Genomic DNA, 20,431 nt, shown 5'->3' on the forward strand with positions numbered 1-20,431 from the left:
ATACAAGCCTGGGGAAGGCTCTTTTCTGTTTCAGCATGACAATGTCCCCATGCACAAAACGAGGTCCATACAGAAATGGTTGGTCAAAGTTGGTGTGGAAGAACTTGACTCCATCGGACACCTTTGGGATGAATTGGAACGCAGACTGCAAGCCTGGCCTAATTGCCCAACATCAGTGCCTGACCTCACTAACGCTCGTGGCTGAATGGAAGCAAGTCCCCCACAGCAATGTTCCAACATCTACTGGAAAGCCTTCCCAGAAGGAGTGGAGGCTGTTATAGCAGCAAAGGGGGAACCAACTCTATATTAATGCCCATGATTTTGGAATGTGATGTTCGAAGAGCAGGTGTCCACATACTTTTGGTCATGTAGTGTATGTAAACTTGGCAGGCTGACAGCACTGGAGGCACTCAAGGTCAAGGCAGGGGAGAAGACAGGGGAGGCAAGGACCAGAACTAGGGTTGGTGTTGTAGACGAACACAGCTCAGAAGTAGGCTAGCTTGTGTACACCCATCCAGACTGAAAAACATCTCCTGGTCAAAAAAGTTGCACTTAAAACAATGGAGCATTCAAAAGTGTGCAAGTATCTATTTACTGTTATAGATGAATGCCTCACAAGCTAATGGAATGGCTGGAGTTGACCGATGCAAAGCACATTTCTTTTTAATAAGGCCTAAGCATCTCATCATGCTCGTGGTATACATTGCTAATGGATGGCTCCCCCAATGCAATCTAAATCATTAAATCAAGCTTTATTTATACAGCACACTTCAGATGTGGAATGCAACGCAATGTGCTTTACAGGGGGGAAAAAATTTAAACAATGAAAATAAATGCTGACATTTGTATTACTTAACAAACATAAGATAAAAAACAAAAAGGACAAACTAAAAAACACTAAGGAAAAGTACAGCTAAAAAGATGTGTTTTAAGATCTCTTAAATGTGCCCAGTTTCAGCCCCCCTCGGGTTCTCTGGCAGGCTATGCCTCTCCATGCCTCTTAGTCCTAGGTTTTGGGATAGTTAAAAGGCCAGTGCCAGAGGACCTGAGGGACCTACTGGGTACATAAATTAAAAGTATGTCTGACATGCATTTAAAACCCAATAGAAGAACCTTAGATCTAAAACTCAGGCAGCCAGTGCATTGCCCATTACCAACAATACTTTTTGGAGAAAAGCAAAACATAAATGGAAAATAACCTGATCGGATGGCTTGACTGTTGGCTTTATAACATTTAGATCCAATATGGCTCCTAATCATGGCAGTAACATTAGCTGCATTATTCTTGATAAAATAACTAACATGTAGATGCATAATGACTGCCTAGACAACATTTAGATACAAGATGACAGCCAGTTGCATCAAAGACACCTCCTCGCAGTATTACTCCCTATGGAAACTAATAGAGGGGGCCTACCTTCTCTGTCCTGCCTGGGCCTCTGTTGAGGGGGGCTGCACTGGCCTAGACAGGGAGAAAGGGGACCTACAGTAGTCAATATCAGGCAATGCCACAGACACCTAGCAGCACTACACAGCCTCAGCAAAGCACTTACTCAACAAGGACCCAAGTACAGTAATACATTCCCCATCACAGGTATATGGGGAGGGAGGGAATTTAGTTACTACTCCTCTGGTGCAATGTAGGAAATCACTTTTGTGATTTGAATTATTCAGTTAGTAATTTATAGTGGCACCTCTCCTACTGTTTTCTAGCTGCTTGAAAATGGAAAAACCAGTGCATATTCTCTCTCTCCAAAACCATAGTTTTAATCCCTTAGTCTAAGACGTTGGGGGAGGGGGGTGCTAAACTGACATCTGGAATGGTTTTAAAGAAGGGTCATACTATGGATCATTTAGCTATCTGATTTTGAATTTTAAGTCAACTTTAGGTATAATATAAAATAAAATTGGAATAAAATATTGATTTTGGCCATTACCACTAAAGCCATAGAAACGCATTGAATAACTCATTCATAAATGGCAAAAAGGACAGTAAAAGAAAGTCGTAAGAAACAAGGTTTTGAAGTGTCTGTCAAATCTAGGAAATATTTTATATATATATATATATATATATATATATATATATATATATATATATATATATATATATATATATATATTTTATTTATTATATATATTTATTATTTATTATATATATTTATTTATCACATCCAGCCGTGATATATATATGGGCTCCCGAGTGGCGCAGCGGTCTAAGGCACTGCATCTCAGTGCAAGAGGCATCACTACAGTACCTGGTTCAAATCCAGGCTTTATCACATCCAGCTGTGATTGGGAGTCAAATAGGGCGGGCACAATTTGCCCAGCGTCATCTGGGTTAGGCTTTCATTGTAAATAAGAATTTGTTCTTAACTGAATTGCCTAGTTAAATAAAACAAAATATATCACACACAGTACCAGTTAAAAAGTTTTAGAACACCTCATTCAAGAGTTTTTATTTTTACTATTTTCTACATTGTATAATAATAGTGAAGACATCAAAACTATGAAATAACACTTTTGGAATCATGTAGTAAACAAAAAAATGTTAAATCAAAATATATTTTATATTTGAGATTCTTCAAATAGCCACCGTTTGCCTTGATAACAGCTTTGCATACTCTTGGCATTCTCTCAACCAGCTTCATGAGGTAGTCACCTGGAATGCATTTCAATTAACAGGTGTGCATTGTTAAAAGTTCATTTGTGGAATTTCTTTCCTTCTTAATGCGTTTGAGTCAATCAATTGTGTTGTGACAAGGTAGAGATGGTATACAGAAGATCGCCCTCTTTGGTAAAAGACCAAGTCCATATTATGGCAAGAACAGCTCAAAAAAGCAAAGAGAAACGACAGCCCATCATTACTTTAAGACATGAAGGTCAGTCAATCCAGAAAAGTGCAGTCGCAAAAATCATTGAGCTCTATGATGAAACTGGCTCTCATGAGGACCACCACAGTAAAGGAAGACCCAAAGTTACCTCTGCTACAGAGGATAAGTTCATTAGAGTTAACAGCCTCAGAAATTACAGTCCAAATGAATGCTACACAGAGTTCAAGTAACAGACATCTCAACATCAACTGTTCAGAGGAGACTGTGTGAATCAGTTCTTCATGGTTGAGTTACTGCAACGAAATCACTACTAAAAGACACCAATAAGAAGAAGAGACTTGCTTGGGCCAAGAAACACAAGAAATGGACATTAGAACAGTGGAAATCTGTCCTTTGGTCTAGAGTACAAATTGGAGATTTTTGGTTCCAACCGCTGTGTCTTTGTGAGATGTGGTGTGGGTAAACGGATGATCTCTGCATGTGCATTTCTTTAACTCCTTCAAGACTGTTGGAAAAGCATCCAGGAGAAGCTGGTTGAGAAAATGCCAAGAGTGTGCAAAGCTGTCATCAAGGCAAAGGGTGGCTATTTGAAGAAGCTCAAATATAAAAAACACATTTTGATTTGTTTGACACTTTTTTGGTTACTACATGATAGCATTTGTGTTATTTCATAGTGTTGATATCTTCACAATTATTCTACAATGTACAAAATAGTAAAAATAAAGAAGAACCCTTAGGTAGCTGTGTCGAAACTTTTGACCAATAGAGTGTGTATATGTATGCACACACAGAGAGAGAGAGTGCACTCGGAAAGTATTCAGACCCCTTGACTTTTCCCACATTTTGTTACGTTACAGCCTTCTTCTAAAATTGATTAAATGTTTTTCCCCCTCATCAATCTACACACAATACCACATAATGACAAAGCAAAAACAGTTTTTTGGACATTTTGGCAAATTTATTAAAAACAAACAACTGAAATATCACATTTACATAAGTATTCAGACCCTTTACTTAGTACTTTGTCGACGCACCTTTGGCAGCAACTACAGCCTTGAGTCTTCTTGGATATAACGCTACAAGCTTGGCACACCTGTATTTGGGGACTTTCTTCCATTCTTCTCTGCAGATCCTCTCAAGCTCTGTCAGGTTGGATGGGGACTGTAACTGCACAGCTATTTTCAGTTATCTCCAGAAATGTCCGGGCTCTGGCTTTGCCACTCAAGGACATTCATAGACTGGTCCCGAAGCCACTCCTGCGTTGTCTTGGCTATGTGCTTAAGGTCGTTGTACTGTTGGAAGGTGAACCTTCACCCATGTCTAGAGGTCCTGAGCGCTCTAGAGCAGGTTTTCATCAAGGATCTCTCTGTACTTTGCTCCCTTCATCTTTCCCTCACTTCTGACTAGTCTCCCAGTTCCTGCCGCTGAAAAACATCCCCAAACCATTATGCTGCCACCACGTTTCACCGTAGGTTGGTGTCAGGTGTCCTCCAGACGTGACGCTTGGCATTCAGGCCAATGAGTTCAATCTTGCTTTCATCAGACCAGAGAATCTCGTTTCTCATGAGAGTCTTCAGGTGCCCTTTGACAAACTCCAAGCGGCTGTCATGTGCCTTTTACTGAGGAGTGGCTTCTGTCTGGCCACTCTACCATAAAGGCCTGATTGGTGGAGTGCTGCAGAGATGGTTGTCCTTTTGGAAGGTTCTCCCATCTCCACAGAGGAACTCTGGAGCTCTGTCAGAGTGACCATCAGGTTCTTGGTCACCTCCCTAACCAAGGCCCTTCTCCCCCGATTACACAGTTTGGCTGGGCGGCCAGCTCTAAGAAGAGTCTAAGTGGTGCCAAACTTCTTCCATTTAAGAATGATGGAGGCCACTGTGTTCTTGGGGAACTTCAATGCTGCAGAAATGTTTGGGTACCCTTCCCCAGATCTGTGCCTCGACACAATCCTGTCTCAGAGCTTTACGGATAATTCCTTCAACCTCATGACTTGGTTTTTGCTGACAACTGTGGGACCTTATTGACAATGTGTGACAATGTGTGTACCTTTCCAAATCATGTCCAATCAATTGAATTTACTACAGGTGGACTCCAAGTTATAGAAACATCTCAAGGATGATCAATGGAAACAGGATGCACCTGAGCTCAACTTCGAGTTTCATAGCAAAGGGTCTGAAAATACTTATGTAAATAAGGAAATCTTTTTATTTTTACAATTTCTAAAAACATGTTTTCACTTTGTCATTATGGGGTTTTGCGTGTAGATTGATGAGGAACATTTTTTATTTAATCAATTTAAGAATAAGGATGTAATGTAACAAAATGTGGAAATATTCAAGGGGTTTGAATACTTTCCGAATGTACTGTACGTACGTACTGTACTGTACACACTTTCCCCCCCCAAACATTTAACCTCTTTTTTGGGGGGAAGGCACAAAACTACATTCATACTTCCATAATTTTTTTTACCGGTACTGGTTACCTTCAGACAAGTCCTGTGACTTCTGGGCGCAATAGAACAAAACGGAGAACACCATCATGTTCGTGAGAATCTCCCCGTTCCATAGAGTGGTTGATCGTAGGTCAAACCATTCGAACGCTACAGACGTTTTCGTGAGAAGACCTTTCACCCGCAGATGCAAAGTGCGACACTGGCAGATTGAGACGCACCCAATCCTCTAGCTTAGCTTAAAAAATGTTTTGTTATGAAACTTAAATTCAAATCGACTTTAGGGGGTTAAATACCAGCTTTAGCAGTGGGAGACAACGACGACTGTGAACTGGATTACACACACAGAGCACCCACTGCAGTGTGTGCGCGCATCGACAGCACAAAACCAAGCCATCCCTGTCAAGACTGAGTGTGTGTGCATGTCAGTGTGTTCGTTTGCAGAGAAATACACCCCCACACACACACTATGACCCCAACATATCACACTACATCCTCTTCCTCTCCCCACTTTAACCTTTTCATGACCATAACTTGAGCATGTACAGTCGTGGCAAAAAGTTTTGAGAATGACACAAATATTAATTTCCACAAAGTTTGTTGTTTCAGTGTCTTTAGATATTTCTGTCAGATGTTACTATGGAACACTGAAGTATAATTACAAGCATTTCATAAGTATCAACGGCTTTTATTGACAATTACATGAAGTTGATGGAAAGAGTCAATATCTGCAGTGTTGAGCCTTCTTTTTCAAGACCTCTGCAATCCGCCCTGGCATGCTGTCAATTAACTTCTGGGCCACATCCTGACTGATGGCAGCCCATTCTTGCATAATCAATGCTTAGAGTTTGTCAGAATTTGTGGGTTTTTGTTTGTCCACCCTCCTCTTGAGGATTGACCACAAGTTCTCAATGGGATTAAGGTCTGGGGAGTTTCCTGGCCATGGACCTAAAATATTGATGTTTTGTTCCCCGAGCCACTTAGTTATCACTTTTGCCTTATGGCAAGGTGCTCCATCATGCTGGAAAAGGCATTTTTCTTCACCAAACTGTTCCTGGATGGTTGGGAGAAGTTGCTCTCGGAGGATGTGTTGGTACCATTCTTTATTCATGGCTGTGTTCTTAGGCAAAATTGTGAGTGAGCCCACTCCCTTGACAGAGAAGCAACCCCACACATGAATGGTCTCAGGATGCTTTACTGTTGGCATGACACAGGACTGATGGTAGCGCTCACCTTGTCTTCTCCGGACAAGGTGCAATCTTACTGGCAGCAATATCCTTGCCTGTGAAGCCATTTTGTGCAAAGCAATGATTATGGTACCCGTTTCCTTTGCAGGTAACCATGGTTGACAAAGGAAGAACAATGATTCCAAGCACCACCCTCCCTTTGAAGCTTCCAGTCTGTTATTCGAACTCAATCAGCACGACAGATTGATCTCCAGCCTTGTCCTCGTCAACACTCCCACCTGTGTTAACGAGAGAATCACTGACATGATGTCAGCTGGTCCTTTTGTGGCAGGGCTGAAATGCAGTGGGAATGTTTTTGGGGGATTCAGTTCATTTGCATGGCAAAGAGGGACTTTGCAATTCATCTGGTCACTCTTCATAACATTCTGGAGTATATGCAAATTGCCATCATACAAACTGAGGCAGCAGACTTTGTGAAAATTAATATTTGCGTCATTCTCAAACCTTTTGGCCACGACTGTATACAGTGAAGGATTTCCTTTCCCTGAACTGTCACCAAAGTTCTTCATCCCAAATCCCCTGAAGCACCAACAGGCTCTAGTCTCTTTGCCTATAACATTTTCAAAGGTGGCCCATTCTATATTTGCTGTCAGCAGTGTTCTAGGCTATATTTGCTGTAAGCAGTGTTCTAGGCTATATTTGGCCTAAAAGTGGCAGAAGCAGTAAATGGCAACATTCTTCAAAAAACAAAACGTCATATAAAGCCATGACAGCACTGGTAGGCTGAATGCATGACTGACACAGTAATTACGACAAGATAACAGGTAGCCTATTCCTCAACTGTGACTCCCAAAAGTCAGGTAAGGGTTAAATGCAAACACACAGTAAGGAACATACAATAGCTAGACAAATGTATTGTATTGTATTACTACACACAATTTCAGGACTCATTTCAAAGCCCATGAGGCCATTAAATGCTGAAATAGTAAAGCAAATATAGGTCTCAGGTCTCTAGCCAATAAAACGCACAAGAGTGCAATGGAAAATACTCAGGATGTGCAGCTACTTACCACTGAAATGCGTTGTAATGGAAGTAAACCATACCAAGGCCATATAAAAAGGCAGCATTCTGAAAGAGAGGGGGAGAAAACAATGAGTGTCAGAAACAGCACCAGAGCACTTATTTCTCAAACATCAATGTTTTGGTTTGGTTTTTTAAAGATGTCGTGACTGAACAACACTGATTACTCACTCAAGTTTAAACAACACAGGCCATGAAACCAACCAGATCCCTAATAACATTAAGTCCTGGTTGAGCAATCTCACTGGAAAGTATCAGAGGCTCAAAGGTCAATGGCTAACACATAAACATCTCCCTGTGCCAGTTCCCTGTGGGGAGTCTGCGGGGGTTAATCTGCTTCTCCAGTCAGAGCTGCTCAGGTAGAGAAACGTAGCTGGTGAAACAAACCTACACATCTCAACACTGTCACTAAATTACTGCACCAGATATGGTTTAGTTAACGGAGACAGAAACAGTAGCCCCCTCATCCCTAAAAGGATTAAAGTGCACTCTGCTGTATGTCCATAGGGTAACTGGTAGAGTAGAGGCCCAAATACATACTTCAGTTCATTTCAAAAGAGTCTGAAATTCACCTTTCAGGGGTAACTGTTGTGGCCCAGTTTCATATAACAAACTGTAGTAATAGTCAGAACTGAAACCGGTAGAGGTGTTAAATCTCTAACCACATCACCTCCTACTCAGACAAACACACAAATCAAGTGGAAAACTAATTGCACATTCAATACCAATCAGAGGTAAATATTGTACATAACAATGCCATTCAGAGCGCTTCACTACCAAAACATGAGAGGATCAGAAGTCTAACTGCACCATCCACGAAGCTTGGACTGAGGAGAGAGCAGGACAGGAGGGAAGGAACGAACTAATACTGCTTCCACCAGCCCTCAAAAGTGTTAAGTCTAGAAAAAGCTGAGAATAGCTGGGTTTTAGAACCCAGTTTTCTAAAACACAGCTATTCTCAGCTCTTTCTAGTAGAGGTCGACCGATTAATCGGAATGGCCGATTAATTAGAGCCGATTTCAAGTTTTCATAACAATCGGTAATCGGTATTTTGGCCACCGATTTTTTGTATTTTTTTTTTACACCTTAATCTGACTTGTCTAGTTAAATAAAAAAACACATTCTTATTTTCAATGACGGCCTAGGAACAGGGGTTAACTGCCTTGCTCAGGGGGGGGATTTGTTTTTGCAACCTTCGGTTACTAGCCCAACACTCTAACCACCTGCCTTACATTGCACTCCACGTGGAGCCTGCATGGCAGGCTGACTACCTGTTACGCGAGGGCAGCAAGAAGCCAAGGTAAGTTGCTAGCTAGCATTAAACTTAACTTATAAAAAACGATCAATCTTAACATAATCACTAGTCAACTACACATGGTTGATGATATTACTAGTTTATCTAGCGTGTCCTGCGTTGCATATAATCGATGCGGTGCCTGTTAATTTCTCATTGAATCAGCCTACTTCGACAAACGGGTGTTGATTGAACCTCTTATAGCAAGCGCATTTGCGAAAAAAGCAGTCGTTGCACCAATGTACCTAACCATAAACATCAATGCCTTTCTTTAAAATCAATACACAAGTATATATTTTTAAACCTGCATATTTAGTTAATATTGCCTGCTAACATGAAATTGTGTCACATCTCTAGCGTTCATTGCACGCAGAGCCAGGGTATATGCAACAGTTTGGGCCGCCTGGCTCGTTGCGAAATAATTTGCCATAATTTTAGGTAATTATGACATAACATTGAAGGTTGTGCAATGTAACAGGAATATTTAGACTTAGGGATGCCACCCGTTAGATAAAATACGGAACGGTTCCGTATTTCACTGACAGAAAAAAACGTTTGTTTTCGAAATGATAGTTTCCGGATTCTACCATATTAATGACCTAAGGCTCCTATTTCTGTGTGTTTATGATATTATAATTAAGTCTATGATTTGATATTTGATAGAGCAGTCTGACTGAGCGGTGGTAGGCAGCAGCAGTCTCGTAAGCATTCATTCAAACAGCACTTTCGTGCGTTTTGCCGGCAGCTTTTCGCTGTGCTTCAAGCATTGAGCTGTTTATGACTTCAAGCCGGGTGGGTATAATTTGTGGAACGTTCCAACAGGAATCTTTTCCAAAAACTTCGTAAATAACAAGGTTGCCAAAAAACAACGCATACAAAGTTGTATAGCGGTAGAATAAGATACCGGGTAGGGAGTGGTCTATTTCATTGCGTTTTTCACTCGTCACGTTTATTCCTAAAAATGTCTGTCCTCACTCCGGTGAATAAGCTACGTGGTGAGTTGATGCCTATTCGGCAGCTAGTTAGCTAGGTTTGTATGCGTTGCTACTTTGTATGCGTTGTTGGTTGGCAACCTTTTACTTTACGTTTTTTTGAACAGATTCCTGTTGGAACGTTCCACAAATTATACCCACCCCTTCAAGCCTATCAACTCCCAAGATTAGGCTGGTGTAACCGATGTGAAATGGCTAGCTAGTTAGCAGGGTGCGCGCTAATAGCGTTTCAAACGTCACTCGCTCTGAGACTTGGAGTAGTTGTTCCACTTGCTCTGCATGGGTAACGCTGCTTCGAGGGTGACTGTTGTCGATGTGTTCCTGGTTTGAGACCAGGTAGGAGCGAGGAGAGGGACGGAAGCTATACTGTTACACTGGCAATACTAAAGTGCCTATAAGAAGGAATATTGAAGACTCATGTTAAAAAGAACCACCAGCTTTCATATGTTCCCATGTTCTGAGCAAGGAACTTAAAAGTTAGCCATCTTACATGGCACATATTGCACTTTTACTTTCTTCTCCAACACTTTGGTTTGCATTATTTAAACCAAATTGAACATGTTTCATTATTTATTTGAGGCTAAATTGATTTTATTGATGTATTATATTAAGTTAAAATAAGTGTTCATTCAGTATTGTTGTAATTGTCATTATTGCAAATAAATAAATAAATAAAAATGGCCGATTAATCGGTATCTGCTTTTTTGGTCCTCCAATAATCGGTATCGGCGTTGAAAAATCATAATCGGCCGACCTCTACTTTCTAGACTTAAGGGTGAGACAATCTGAGGTGAGAAACAGAGAGGAAGCATAAGTCAGAGTAAGGATGTTTCTGATGAAAAAAATAAAAGCTGAAATAAATCATGCTCTACTATTATTGTGACATTTCATATTCTTAAAATAAAAGTGGTGATACTAACTAACCTAAGACAGGGAATTTTTACTAGGATTAAATGTCAGGAATTGTGAAAAACTAAGGATAAATTTATTTGGCTAAGGTGTATGTAAACTTCCAACTTCAACTGTACTGTATCTATCCCATAAGTTCAGTCAACGTTTGAACCATTTCTTCCAGACTGCTCTCCCTCTTAGTTCAACCTGCCATCCTGCTCCGGTTTCAGCCCTTTCTTACGCTGGTCTCAAGCCCAAGCCCCGTCTCCCTGTCCCAGCTCCCTAGCCCCAGCCCTCTCTCCCAGGCAGCCCCTGTCCCAGCTCCCTAGCCCTCTCTCCCAGGCAGCCCCAGCCCTCTCTCCCAGGCAGCCCCTGTCCCAGCTCCCTAGCCCCAGCCCTCTCTCCCAGGCAGCCCCTGTCCCAGCTCCCTAGCCCTCTCTCCCAGGCAGCCCCTGTCCCAGCTCCCTAGCCCTCTCTCCCAGGCAGCCCCAGCCCTCTCTCCCAGGCAGCCCCTGTCCCAGCTCCCTAGCCCCAGCCCTCTCTCCCAGACAGTCCCTGTCCCAGCTCCCTAGCCCCAGCCCAGGATAGATCCTCCAACTCTCTCCCAGCTCTGCAGCAGTGAAAGCCAACACCATCTGCCCCCATCACTGTCACACCCCCCAACACATCATTTCAACCTCCAATGGGCACCACTGCAGACTGAAACTTTAACATCCATCCATCTCTTATCCACCCACACTGGGAACACCGAGAAGCTACACCACCAGAGAGCTGGTGATGGCCTGGCTAGGTCAAATTGTTTCACCAAGTTTGACCTATGAGGTGACCCAGCTACTGGAGAACAGCTGCCCTTGTCTAACTCCATAACTCCATTCTTTATTATCATCACAGTTGTTTTATGCCAAGAAAACCAGGGGTCATCAGCAGTCAACAGCTAGACCTACTTGGATACATGCTGTTAAAGTAGCCACTCACCTTCCAGTAGTCCGACTGTAAACTGTAGTATCTCTGATATGCAGATAATGCTGAGAGAGAGAAAGAGAACAGTTACTGAAGACAAATACAATGGGGTTACAATAAGTTTACATTTCACCATCTCCATAACACAGATTCTTTCCATTCAATATTGTGGTGCCACTACCTCAAGGAATATTGGACTGAATTTCTGCCCAGGGCATTAAAAGAAACCGTTATTTGAAGTTAACACTCCCAATATGCACGCATTCCAGAAAACACACAAAAGAAAATGTTAAGGATACTAGGGAGACATCTTCAGGCAACTCCGTCAGACTTTTAGTCATAGAAAGCCTAGAGCAATCTACAGACAATGGCAGTGGAATTGCATAACGGCAGAGGAGAGAATGCTCAGAAAATCAAGTGTGACAACAGAGAGAGCAGACCACTCCACAATAGGGGTGTGAACATTTAAACGAAATTGGGATCTTTAACGTTAAGAAAAATCCATAACTGAAGAAAAAAAAATGTTTGTTTTTTCACAAAATTAAAATCACAGTGCACTGGTCACAAAACATTTGTCCTGTGTTATAACCTAACTAGACGATAGGCTATGAAGGCCTGGAGTCAACACTGGGAGTCGACGTGCCAGGAGTGGAGGAATCAATTATTTTGGAGTCGACTCTCCACCACTACGTCATTGTCTTTAAAAGTTGGAAAAATGGCAAAGGCAGGCAAGCAACAGCAGCAAAGTCCTGTATGGCAATACTTTGAGAAGTTAAATGAGAAGGAAATGCAAACTTTGAGATGTGGAAGTGAGGTACAGTAAATACATGTAGTAGGTAGTACATGTGCAATGCTTAACCATCTGAAAGGGACACACCGTGAGACCTAAACCGTTGCTGGCAGCAGTGCAGATGCACTGTGAATTCACGTGGAATTTTATGGATTCTTCTTATCGTTTTAACCAGAAAACCAATAAGTAAATGGCTGTTTAAACGTTAAGAACATTTTTTACATTTCTTACATCCCTACTCCACATGCAAACATGACAGTCTAGTATATACATTTCCCAGTCTTTTTGTACATGGTTTGTGGAGATTAAGACCAAAGGCGTGTAGTCTGGCTGGCAGCTGCTGCTGCTTTAAATCCCAATGTCAAAATACTACATTCTGCCAAACATACAATTACAAAAGCATTGCTGTTACAATAAGGACAAAACTAAAAGGGCTGCAGTAGCCTAAATTGATTTGCTGAATGTCAGCTGCAATTCAGACATTTACAGCAAATTGGTACAGCTTAAATTCAGGATGTGATCTGTCAATCAACTCAAATGTCTGGTGTGGACCCTGTGTGTGTGTGTGTGTGTGTGTGTGTGTGTGTGTGTGTGTGTGTGTGGTGTGTGTGGTGTGTGTACACGCATGTTCACCTTTTGGATAGTCCTCCAGGAGGAGGTTGAAGTGGCCCAGCTGGCAGAACATCTCTGGCTCTACCTTCCCTTCTGCCTTCAGGATGACAGAATCATAGCAGCTTACAGCCTGGAGAGAGATGGGAGAAGAAGGTTACATTTGAATCATTTCAACACCCCTTAGCCTATTAGACAGTGGCCTAAGGAAGGTCCACAACTTTCAGAAATCCACACCTAAATCTAGGCCTAAATCTAAAAATTCTGTGTAATGCCAAGAAATAGTGTTGATTGCAAGAGGAACTTCAAAACAATAACAGCCATCTAATAATTTACAAAGAGCAACACGCAAGTCCCTCGCCTAGCTTGAATATCACTGAACCATATCACTTATCCTCTCATAGAATAGATACAGGTTTATGGCAGAGGATGACCCAGACATACAGAGCCAACGGATGTCTTTTCAGTGGGAGAGGGCAATGCAAGGTCTTTCCAAGTCATTTTGCATGGTTCCAGGCCAGCTCCCATGCCAAATCTGTGGGTTATACCCGGGAAAGACTTAAATAGCGGCCACACCAATCTTCCAGATAGTTAGAACCACAGAAAATCAAAGAGGGAAGTGAGTGTGTGTGTTTGTGTGTGTGTGTGTGAGTGCCAAATGAGAGAGTAGCTCCTAGAAAACGGCCAGTGTGCTAGAGGCTGGAGCCTCACTGGGTGAATAGGAAGGACGCGCAACACAAGCTTATCATCATCACCAGGACATAGCCTCGCCACTCACCCCATAGCATGTCATAGAAAGAGAGCAGTCTGCTTGAGCCATTTCAAATCATTCAAATACTCCAACTTGATATGAAAACGACATTTGCATTCATTAGATTTGTTATCCCAGTGCAGGAGCCATTGTATTCCAGGAACCTAGGGTAAAGCTGTGTTTATGTGCTCCTCATTTGACCCAACATGTCCAGCGTCCACTGACACTGCAGAGCAGGTACTGTATTGAAAGATCCTAGCAGGATGGAAACGTTTGTTTATTAATAAAAGGTACGTGGTGGAGCTTATGAATGTGCGGGCTTCAATTCTTTTACACTGAACAAAAATATAAATATGCAACAATTTCTAAGATTTTACTGAGTTACAGTTCATAGGAAATCAGTCGGAAATCAGTCAAATAAAATAAATTCATTAGGCCATCATCTATGGATTTCACATGACTGGGAATACAGATATGCATCTATTGGTCACAGATACCTTAATAAAAAGGTAGGGGCGTGGATCAGAAAACCAGTCAGTATCTGGTGTGACCACCATTTGCCTCATACAGTGAGACATCTCCTTCGCATAGAGTTGATCAGGCTGTTGATTGTGGCCTGTTGTCCCACACAATGGCTGTGCGAAATTGCTGGATATTGGAGGAAACTGGAGCCGTCTGTCATAAACGTTGATCCAGAGCATCCCAAACAGGCACAAGGGGTGACATGTCTGGTCAGTAAGAACTGGGACATTTTCAGCTTCCAGGAATTGTGTACAGATCCTTGCGACATGGTGCTGTGCATTATCATGAAGTGATGGCGGCGGATGAATGGCACGACAATGGGCCTCAGGATCTCGTCACGGTATCTCTGTGCATTCAAATTGCCATCGATAAAATGCAATCGTGTACGTTGTCCCGTTATGCCTGCCCATACCATAACCCCACCATGGGGCACTCTGTTCACAATGTTGACATCAGCAAACCACTGATTATTTTTAACCACGTGTCTGCCTGCAAGCTGAACATCTTTGCAAGTGTGTGAGTGTTTAGGCTACCTGCCCCTCCCAAGCATAGGCTACTGTACTAATGTTACTAATGTGATTCAGAAGACGGGGAGAGAGATTTTTAATTAGCTAGAGAAGAATGAACTTATTCAATGCTAGTTAATGATACTGTAGGCCTAGTTGTCACATGTCACTTCGGATTTATTAACTACAACAAGTTTGTTATCTAGCTAGCTCAAAGGAAATTCAAAGTTCTTCCACAGAAGTTGCTCCTCCTTGGTATAATTATGTGGACCTAATTCAGATAACCTGTCAGAACAAGATGCCCAGCGCATCAAGCCTCTTCCTCAACCCTCGCTCGCCCTCTTCCCACCTGCAACATTTTTGTCACATTTTGCGCCATAGACTTGTGAAGCCTATCACGCATGTAAACAACTAGGTTGCCTACTCTATCCGCACTGATTGGTGAAGTAATTTAATTAGCTAAATGTAAAATAAATAAATAAATACACACACACACGGGGGGAACAGTATTTGATCCCCTGCTGATTTTGTACGTTTGCCCACTGATAAAGAAAGGATCAGTCTATAATATTAATGGTAGGTTTATTTGAACAGTGAGAGACAGAATAACAACAAAAATATCCAGAAATACGCATGTCAAAAATGTTATAAATTGATTTGCATTTTAATGAGGGAAATAAGTATTTGACCCCCTCTCAATCAGAAAGATTTCTGGCTCCCATGTGTCTTTTATACAGGTAACGAGCTGAGATTAGGAGCACACTCTTAAAGGGAGTGCTCCTAATCTCAGCTTGTTACCTGTATTAAAGACACCTGTCCACAGAAGCAATCAATCAATCAGATTCCAAACTCTCCACCATGGCCAAGACCAAAGAGCTCTCCAAGGATGTCAGGGACAAGATTGTAGACCTACACAAGGCTGGAATGGGCTACAAGACCATCGCCAAGCAGCTTGGTGAGAAGGTGACAACATTTGGTGCGATTATTCGCAAATGGAAGAAACACAAAAGAACTGTCAATATCCCTCGGCCTGGGGCTCCATGCAAGATCTCCCCTCGTGGGGTTGCAATGATCATGACAACGGTGATGAATCAGCCCAGAACTACACAGGAGGATATTGTCAATGATCTCAAGGCAGCTGGGACCATAGTCACCAAGAAAACAATTGGTAACACACTACGCCGTGAAGGACTGAAATCCTGCAGCGCTCGCAAGGTCCCCCTGCTCAAGAATACATATACATGCCCGTCTGAAGTTTGGCAATGAACATCTGAATGACTCAGAGGACAACTGGTGAGTGTTGTGGTCAGATGAGACCAAAATGGAGCTCTTTGGCATCAACTCAACTCGCCATGTTTGGAGAAGGAGGAATGCTGCCTATGACCCCAAGAACACCATCTCCACCGTCAAACATGGAGGTGGAAACATTATGCTTTGGGGTGTTTTTCCTGCTAAGGGGACAGGACAACTTCACCGCATCAAAGGGACGATGGACGGGGCCATGTGCCGTCAAATCTTGGGTGAGAACATCCTTCCCTCAGCCAGGGCATTGAAAATGGGTCGTGGATGGGTATTCCAGCATGACAATGACCCAAAACACACGACCAAGGCAACAAAGGAGTGGCTCAAGAAGAAGCACATTAAGGTCCTGGAGTGGCCTAGCCAGTCTCCAGACCTTAATCCCATAGAAAATCTGTGGAGGTAGCTGAAGGTTCGAGTTGCCAAACGTCAGCCTCGAAACCTTAATTACTTGGAAAAGATCTGCAAAGAGGAATGGGACAAAATCCCTCCTGAGATGTGTGCAAACCTGGTGGCCAACTACAAGAAACGTCTGACCTCTGTGATTGCCAACAAGGGTTTTGCCACCAAGTACTAAGTCATGTTTTGCAGAGGGGTAAAATATTTCCCTCATTAAAATGCAAATCATTTTATAACATTTTTGACAAGCGTTTTTCTGGATTTTTTTGTTGTTATTCTGTCTCTCACTGTTCAAATAAACCTACCATTAAAATCATAGACTGATCATTCCTTTGTAAGTGTGCAAACGTACAAAATCAGCAGGGGATCAAATGGATGGATTTCACAGGCTAAAAAATGAACCGAAAGAACAAAAAAAGTAGTTTTATATTTTTGGGGGTTTGAACCGGTTCAGCACTTTATTTTGCTGGTCCGAACAGTGGAGTGGAACAAAATAAATAGTGCTTCTGTTAAGATCTAAACAATTGGAAAATAATTTAGGTTCCAACCTCTGCTTTAAATACAGTGGTCCCCCAGCCAACCCTGGTCCTGGAGAGCTATGTGGTGGCTTTTGTTCAAGCCCAATAATAAACACACACCCAGGTTTAGTATTCAAATGTCTGCCAAATGTCCAAACAAAGAGAGTTAGTACAGTACTAAGGTTGAATGCCGGGAACCCGGTTACCGAGATTTACCGCCCAAAACGACTCCCTTTTCCCGGGATAAATAACAGCAAGAAACCGGTAAATTATAATAAATGATTTATATGAACAGCATTGCGTGAAATGGAACTGTTAAATTACATGCAATGTCTAAATCTGGCTTCTCTATGGCCTCCGCATGATGAATCACCACTCAGGGTGGGGACAAAGAGACCATCTCAGAATGGAGCGCAATTCACACTGCATGTGTAGACCTAGCATCTCATCATGGCCACTTTTCCTTGTGACAGGTAGGTTCTGCATTTGCTGCAGCATAGTCTACGATACAGTAATATAAAGACTGACTAAGCGTCTGATTTACCCATCTCCATCTGGCTTTTGGGGGTCACCTTGTTTTGTAATTAAGGAATTATATTTTTTAACTGCAACTGCAGTTTTAGAAAAGCCTGTCACTCGAATATTGTTGCTTTAAAAATCTGTGCACGCGCGAGCACTCCCTCACAGTCTCTCTCCATCAACTCCTTTGAAATTTCATCCAGAGTTTCAAGTTCCTTGGTGTCCACATCACCAACAAACTCCCATTGTCCAAACACACCAAGACAGTCGTGAAGAGGGCACGACAACGCATTTTGCCCCTCGGGAGACTGAAAATATTTGTCAAGGGTCGCCAGATCCTCAAAAAGTTCTACAGCTGCACCATCGAGAGCATCCTGACCGGTTGCCATACCAGGCGGTGATGCAACTGCTCTGCATCTGACCGTAAGGTGCTACAGGGGGTAGTGCATACAGCGCAGCATATTACTGGGGCCAAGCCTCCTGCCATCCAGGACCTATATACTCGGCGGTGTCAGAGGAAGGTCCAAAAAAAATTGTCTCCAGTCGACCAAGTCATATAATGTTCTCTCTGCTACCGCACGGCAAGCGGTATCGTTGTGTCAAGTCTAGGTCCAAAAGACTCCTTATCAGCTTCTACCCCCAAGCCATAAGACTGCTTAACAATTAATTAAATGGCCACCTGGACTATTTACATTGACGACAACCCCCCTTTGTTTTTACACTGCTGCTACTCGCTGTTTATTATATATGCATAGTCACTTTACACCTACCAACATGTACAAATTACCTCAACTAACCTGTACCCCCACACATTGACTCGGTACCAGTACCCCCTGTATATAGCCTCATTATTGTCATTTTATTGTGTTACTTAAAAAATAAAAAACATTTAACTTAGTAAATATTTTCTTAACTCTATTTCTTGAACTGCATTGTTGGTTGTCTCTTGTGCAATACGCTGGGCTCTCCTTAAAAAACACTCCTAAGATATTGGAGTCCCATGCAGTAAAAGCTAGACAAGAATAGCTTGCTAGACATAATTTTCTTATAGAAATAGACTATTCAAAGGTAAATACAGCAGTTAATAGATCTCACAGGTAGTTTGAAAGAAGGCCTGGGGGGGGCTTAGGGGCCAGAGGTGCCTTGTACCGTACTGGCCTTAAGTCCTCGGAGAGAGAGGACAAAGAAAGAAAAAAAATACACACACACAACCAGTCAAAAGTTTGGACACACCTACTCATTCAAAGGTTTTTCTTTATTTTTACTATTTTCTACATTGTAGAATAATAGTGAATCAAATCAAACTTTATTTGCCACATGCGCCGTATACAACAAGTGTATACTTTTATTTTAATTTTATTTATTTCACCAGGTAGGCCAGTTGAGAACAAGTTCTCATTTACAACTGCGACCTGGCCAAGATAAAGCAAAGCAGTGCGACAAAAACAACAACTCAGTTACACATGGGATAAGCAAGTGTAGGCTTCACCGTGAAATGCTTACTTACAAGCCCTTAACCAACATTGCAGTTCAAGAACAAGAAAATATTTACCAAGTAGACTAAAATAAAAAGTAATAGTAAACAGTAACACAATAAGAATAACAATAAGGAGGCTATATACAGGGGGCACCGGTATCGAGTCAGTGTGCAGGGCAGGGGTACAGGCTAGTTGAGGTAATCTGTACATGTAGGTGGGGGCGAAGTGACTGCATAGGTAACAAACAAAAAGAGGATCAGCGTGGCAGACGTATTGTTGCCTACTCTTACCACCTGGGGCGGCCCGTCAGGAAGTCCAGTATCCAGTTGAAGAGGGAGGTGTTTAGTCCCAGGGTCCTTAGCTTAGTGATGAGCTTCGTGAGCACTACAGTACCTCCAACCACCTCCCCAAATATGCCCTAATAAAGGACAGCCTACATGAAGCTTACCCTTTCTGCTAGTCCATCCATTGGCATTAAGAACCTAAAAAAATTAAGTTCCTCTCTATAATAGGAACTAGTGCATACATGGTACGGTACAGTAACCAAACAAATCTTTCCAATTTAAGGCAACCCTTTTCTTCTCTACCTCTCTTTATGGAGCGGGTCCAGAGCAAACACTAGCGCTCTGTTTTCTCTCCTTAATTATCAGCTAAAAGCATGCCATGTGTCGAAGCCAAGAGGAGAGGGTTTAAATAAAAAGGGAAAAAAGAGGAAGGTTCCGTGGCGTGCTGGCTGGATCCCCAGTGGTCCGGATCCCCAGTGGTCCAGATCCCCTTAAGTGACATGTTTTCGTTTCAGCAGCAGCAGAAGCACAGCTCTCTCTGCTCTGCATCAGCAACATTTCTACTCATTATATCAGACATTATTCAAATCATCAAAGTCTCAGAGTGACTCATCACCTAACCAGTCAAATAAATATAAATGTACCAGCATTGCATTATGAAGATGACAGAGTTAGGTTAATGGTTTTCAACTTGGTTAATTTACTAAACAAAAACTTAGAATACATACACAAAAAGGAGAAGTACACCAGAAAGTAACAGGCCTACTACGCCTGTGTCTTTCATCAGCCATGCGTCTATACATAGTAATGTGGGGTAAACCGGTGGTCCACAAACCTCCCCTCCCCCCGACTATCTGTGACCACACTGGATATTATTTGAGCTTTTCGCAGTTATAAGATGGTGCAAGCTCCAATGTGAATGGGACATGTTCATATATCTATCACCAACACACAAAAAAATGACTGCAAAGAGTTGTTCATATAAAGATGCCACTTTTCAAAACAAAGTGCTTAGTGCGTGTATAGTCGGTGCCTGAGCTAGCTGGCCCCCTGAGTGTCCCACCAATAAGA

General features: G+C 42.2%; 1 protein-coding gene across 4 annotated transcripts in view; it reads right to left on the bottom strand.

The window, feature by feature from the left end:
• Positions 1-20,431, bottom strand: part of kdm6a (lysine (K)-specific demethylase 6A) — a 103,263-nt gene that overhangs the window by 80,322 nt on the left and 2,510 nt on the right. For 2 of the 4 annotated variants that reach the window (XM_082967040.1, XM_014164461.3), the window contains exons 3-6: positions 13,109-13,217; positions 11,701-11,750; positions 7,538-7,596; positions 1,418-1,483 (exon numbers count right to left, since the gene is read on the bottom strand). In XM_082967040.1, the coding sequence (XP_082823166.1) occupies positions 1,418-1,483; positions 7,538-7,596; positions 11,701-11,750; positions 13,109-13,217 (284 nt within the window). The remainder of the gene's footprint in view (positions 1-1,417; positions 1,484-7,537; positions 7,597-11,700; positions 11,751-13,108; positions 13,218-20,431) is intronic. The other 2 variants (XM_014164463.3, XM_014164464.3) reach the window with 2 other exon arrangements.

Source organism: Salmo salar, chromosome 21 (genome assembly GCF_965601325.2).
Source record: "Salmo salar chromosome 21, fSalSal1, whole genome shotgun sequence".
NCBI classification, from domain to species: Eukaryota; Metazoa; Chordata; class Actinopteri; order Salmoniformes; family Salmonidae; genus Salmo; species Salmo salar.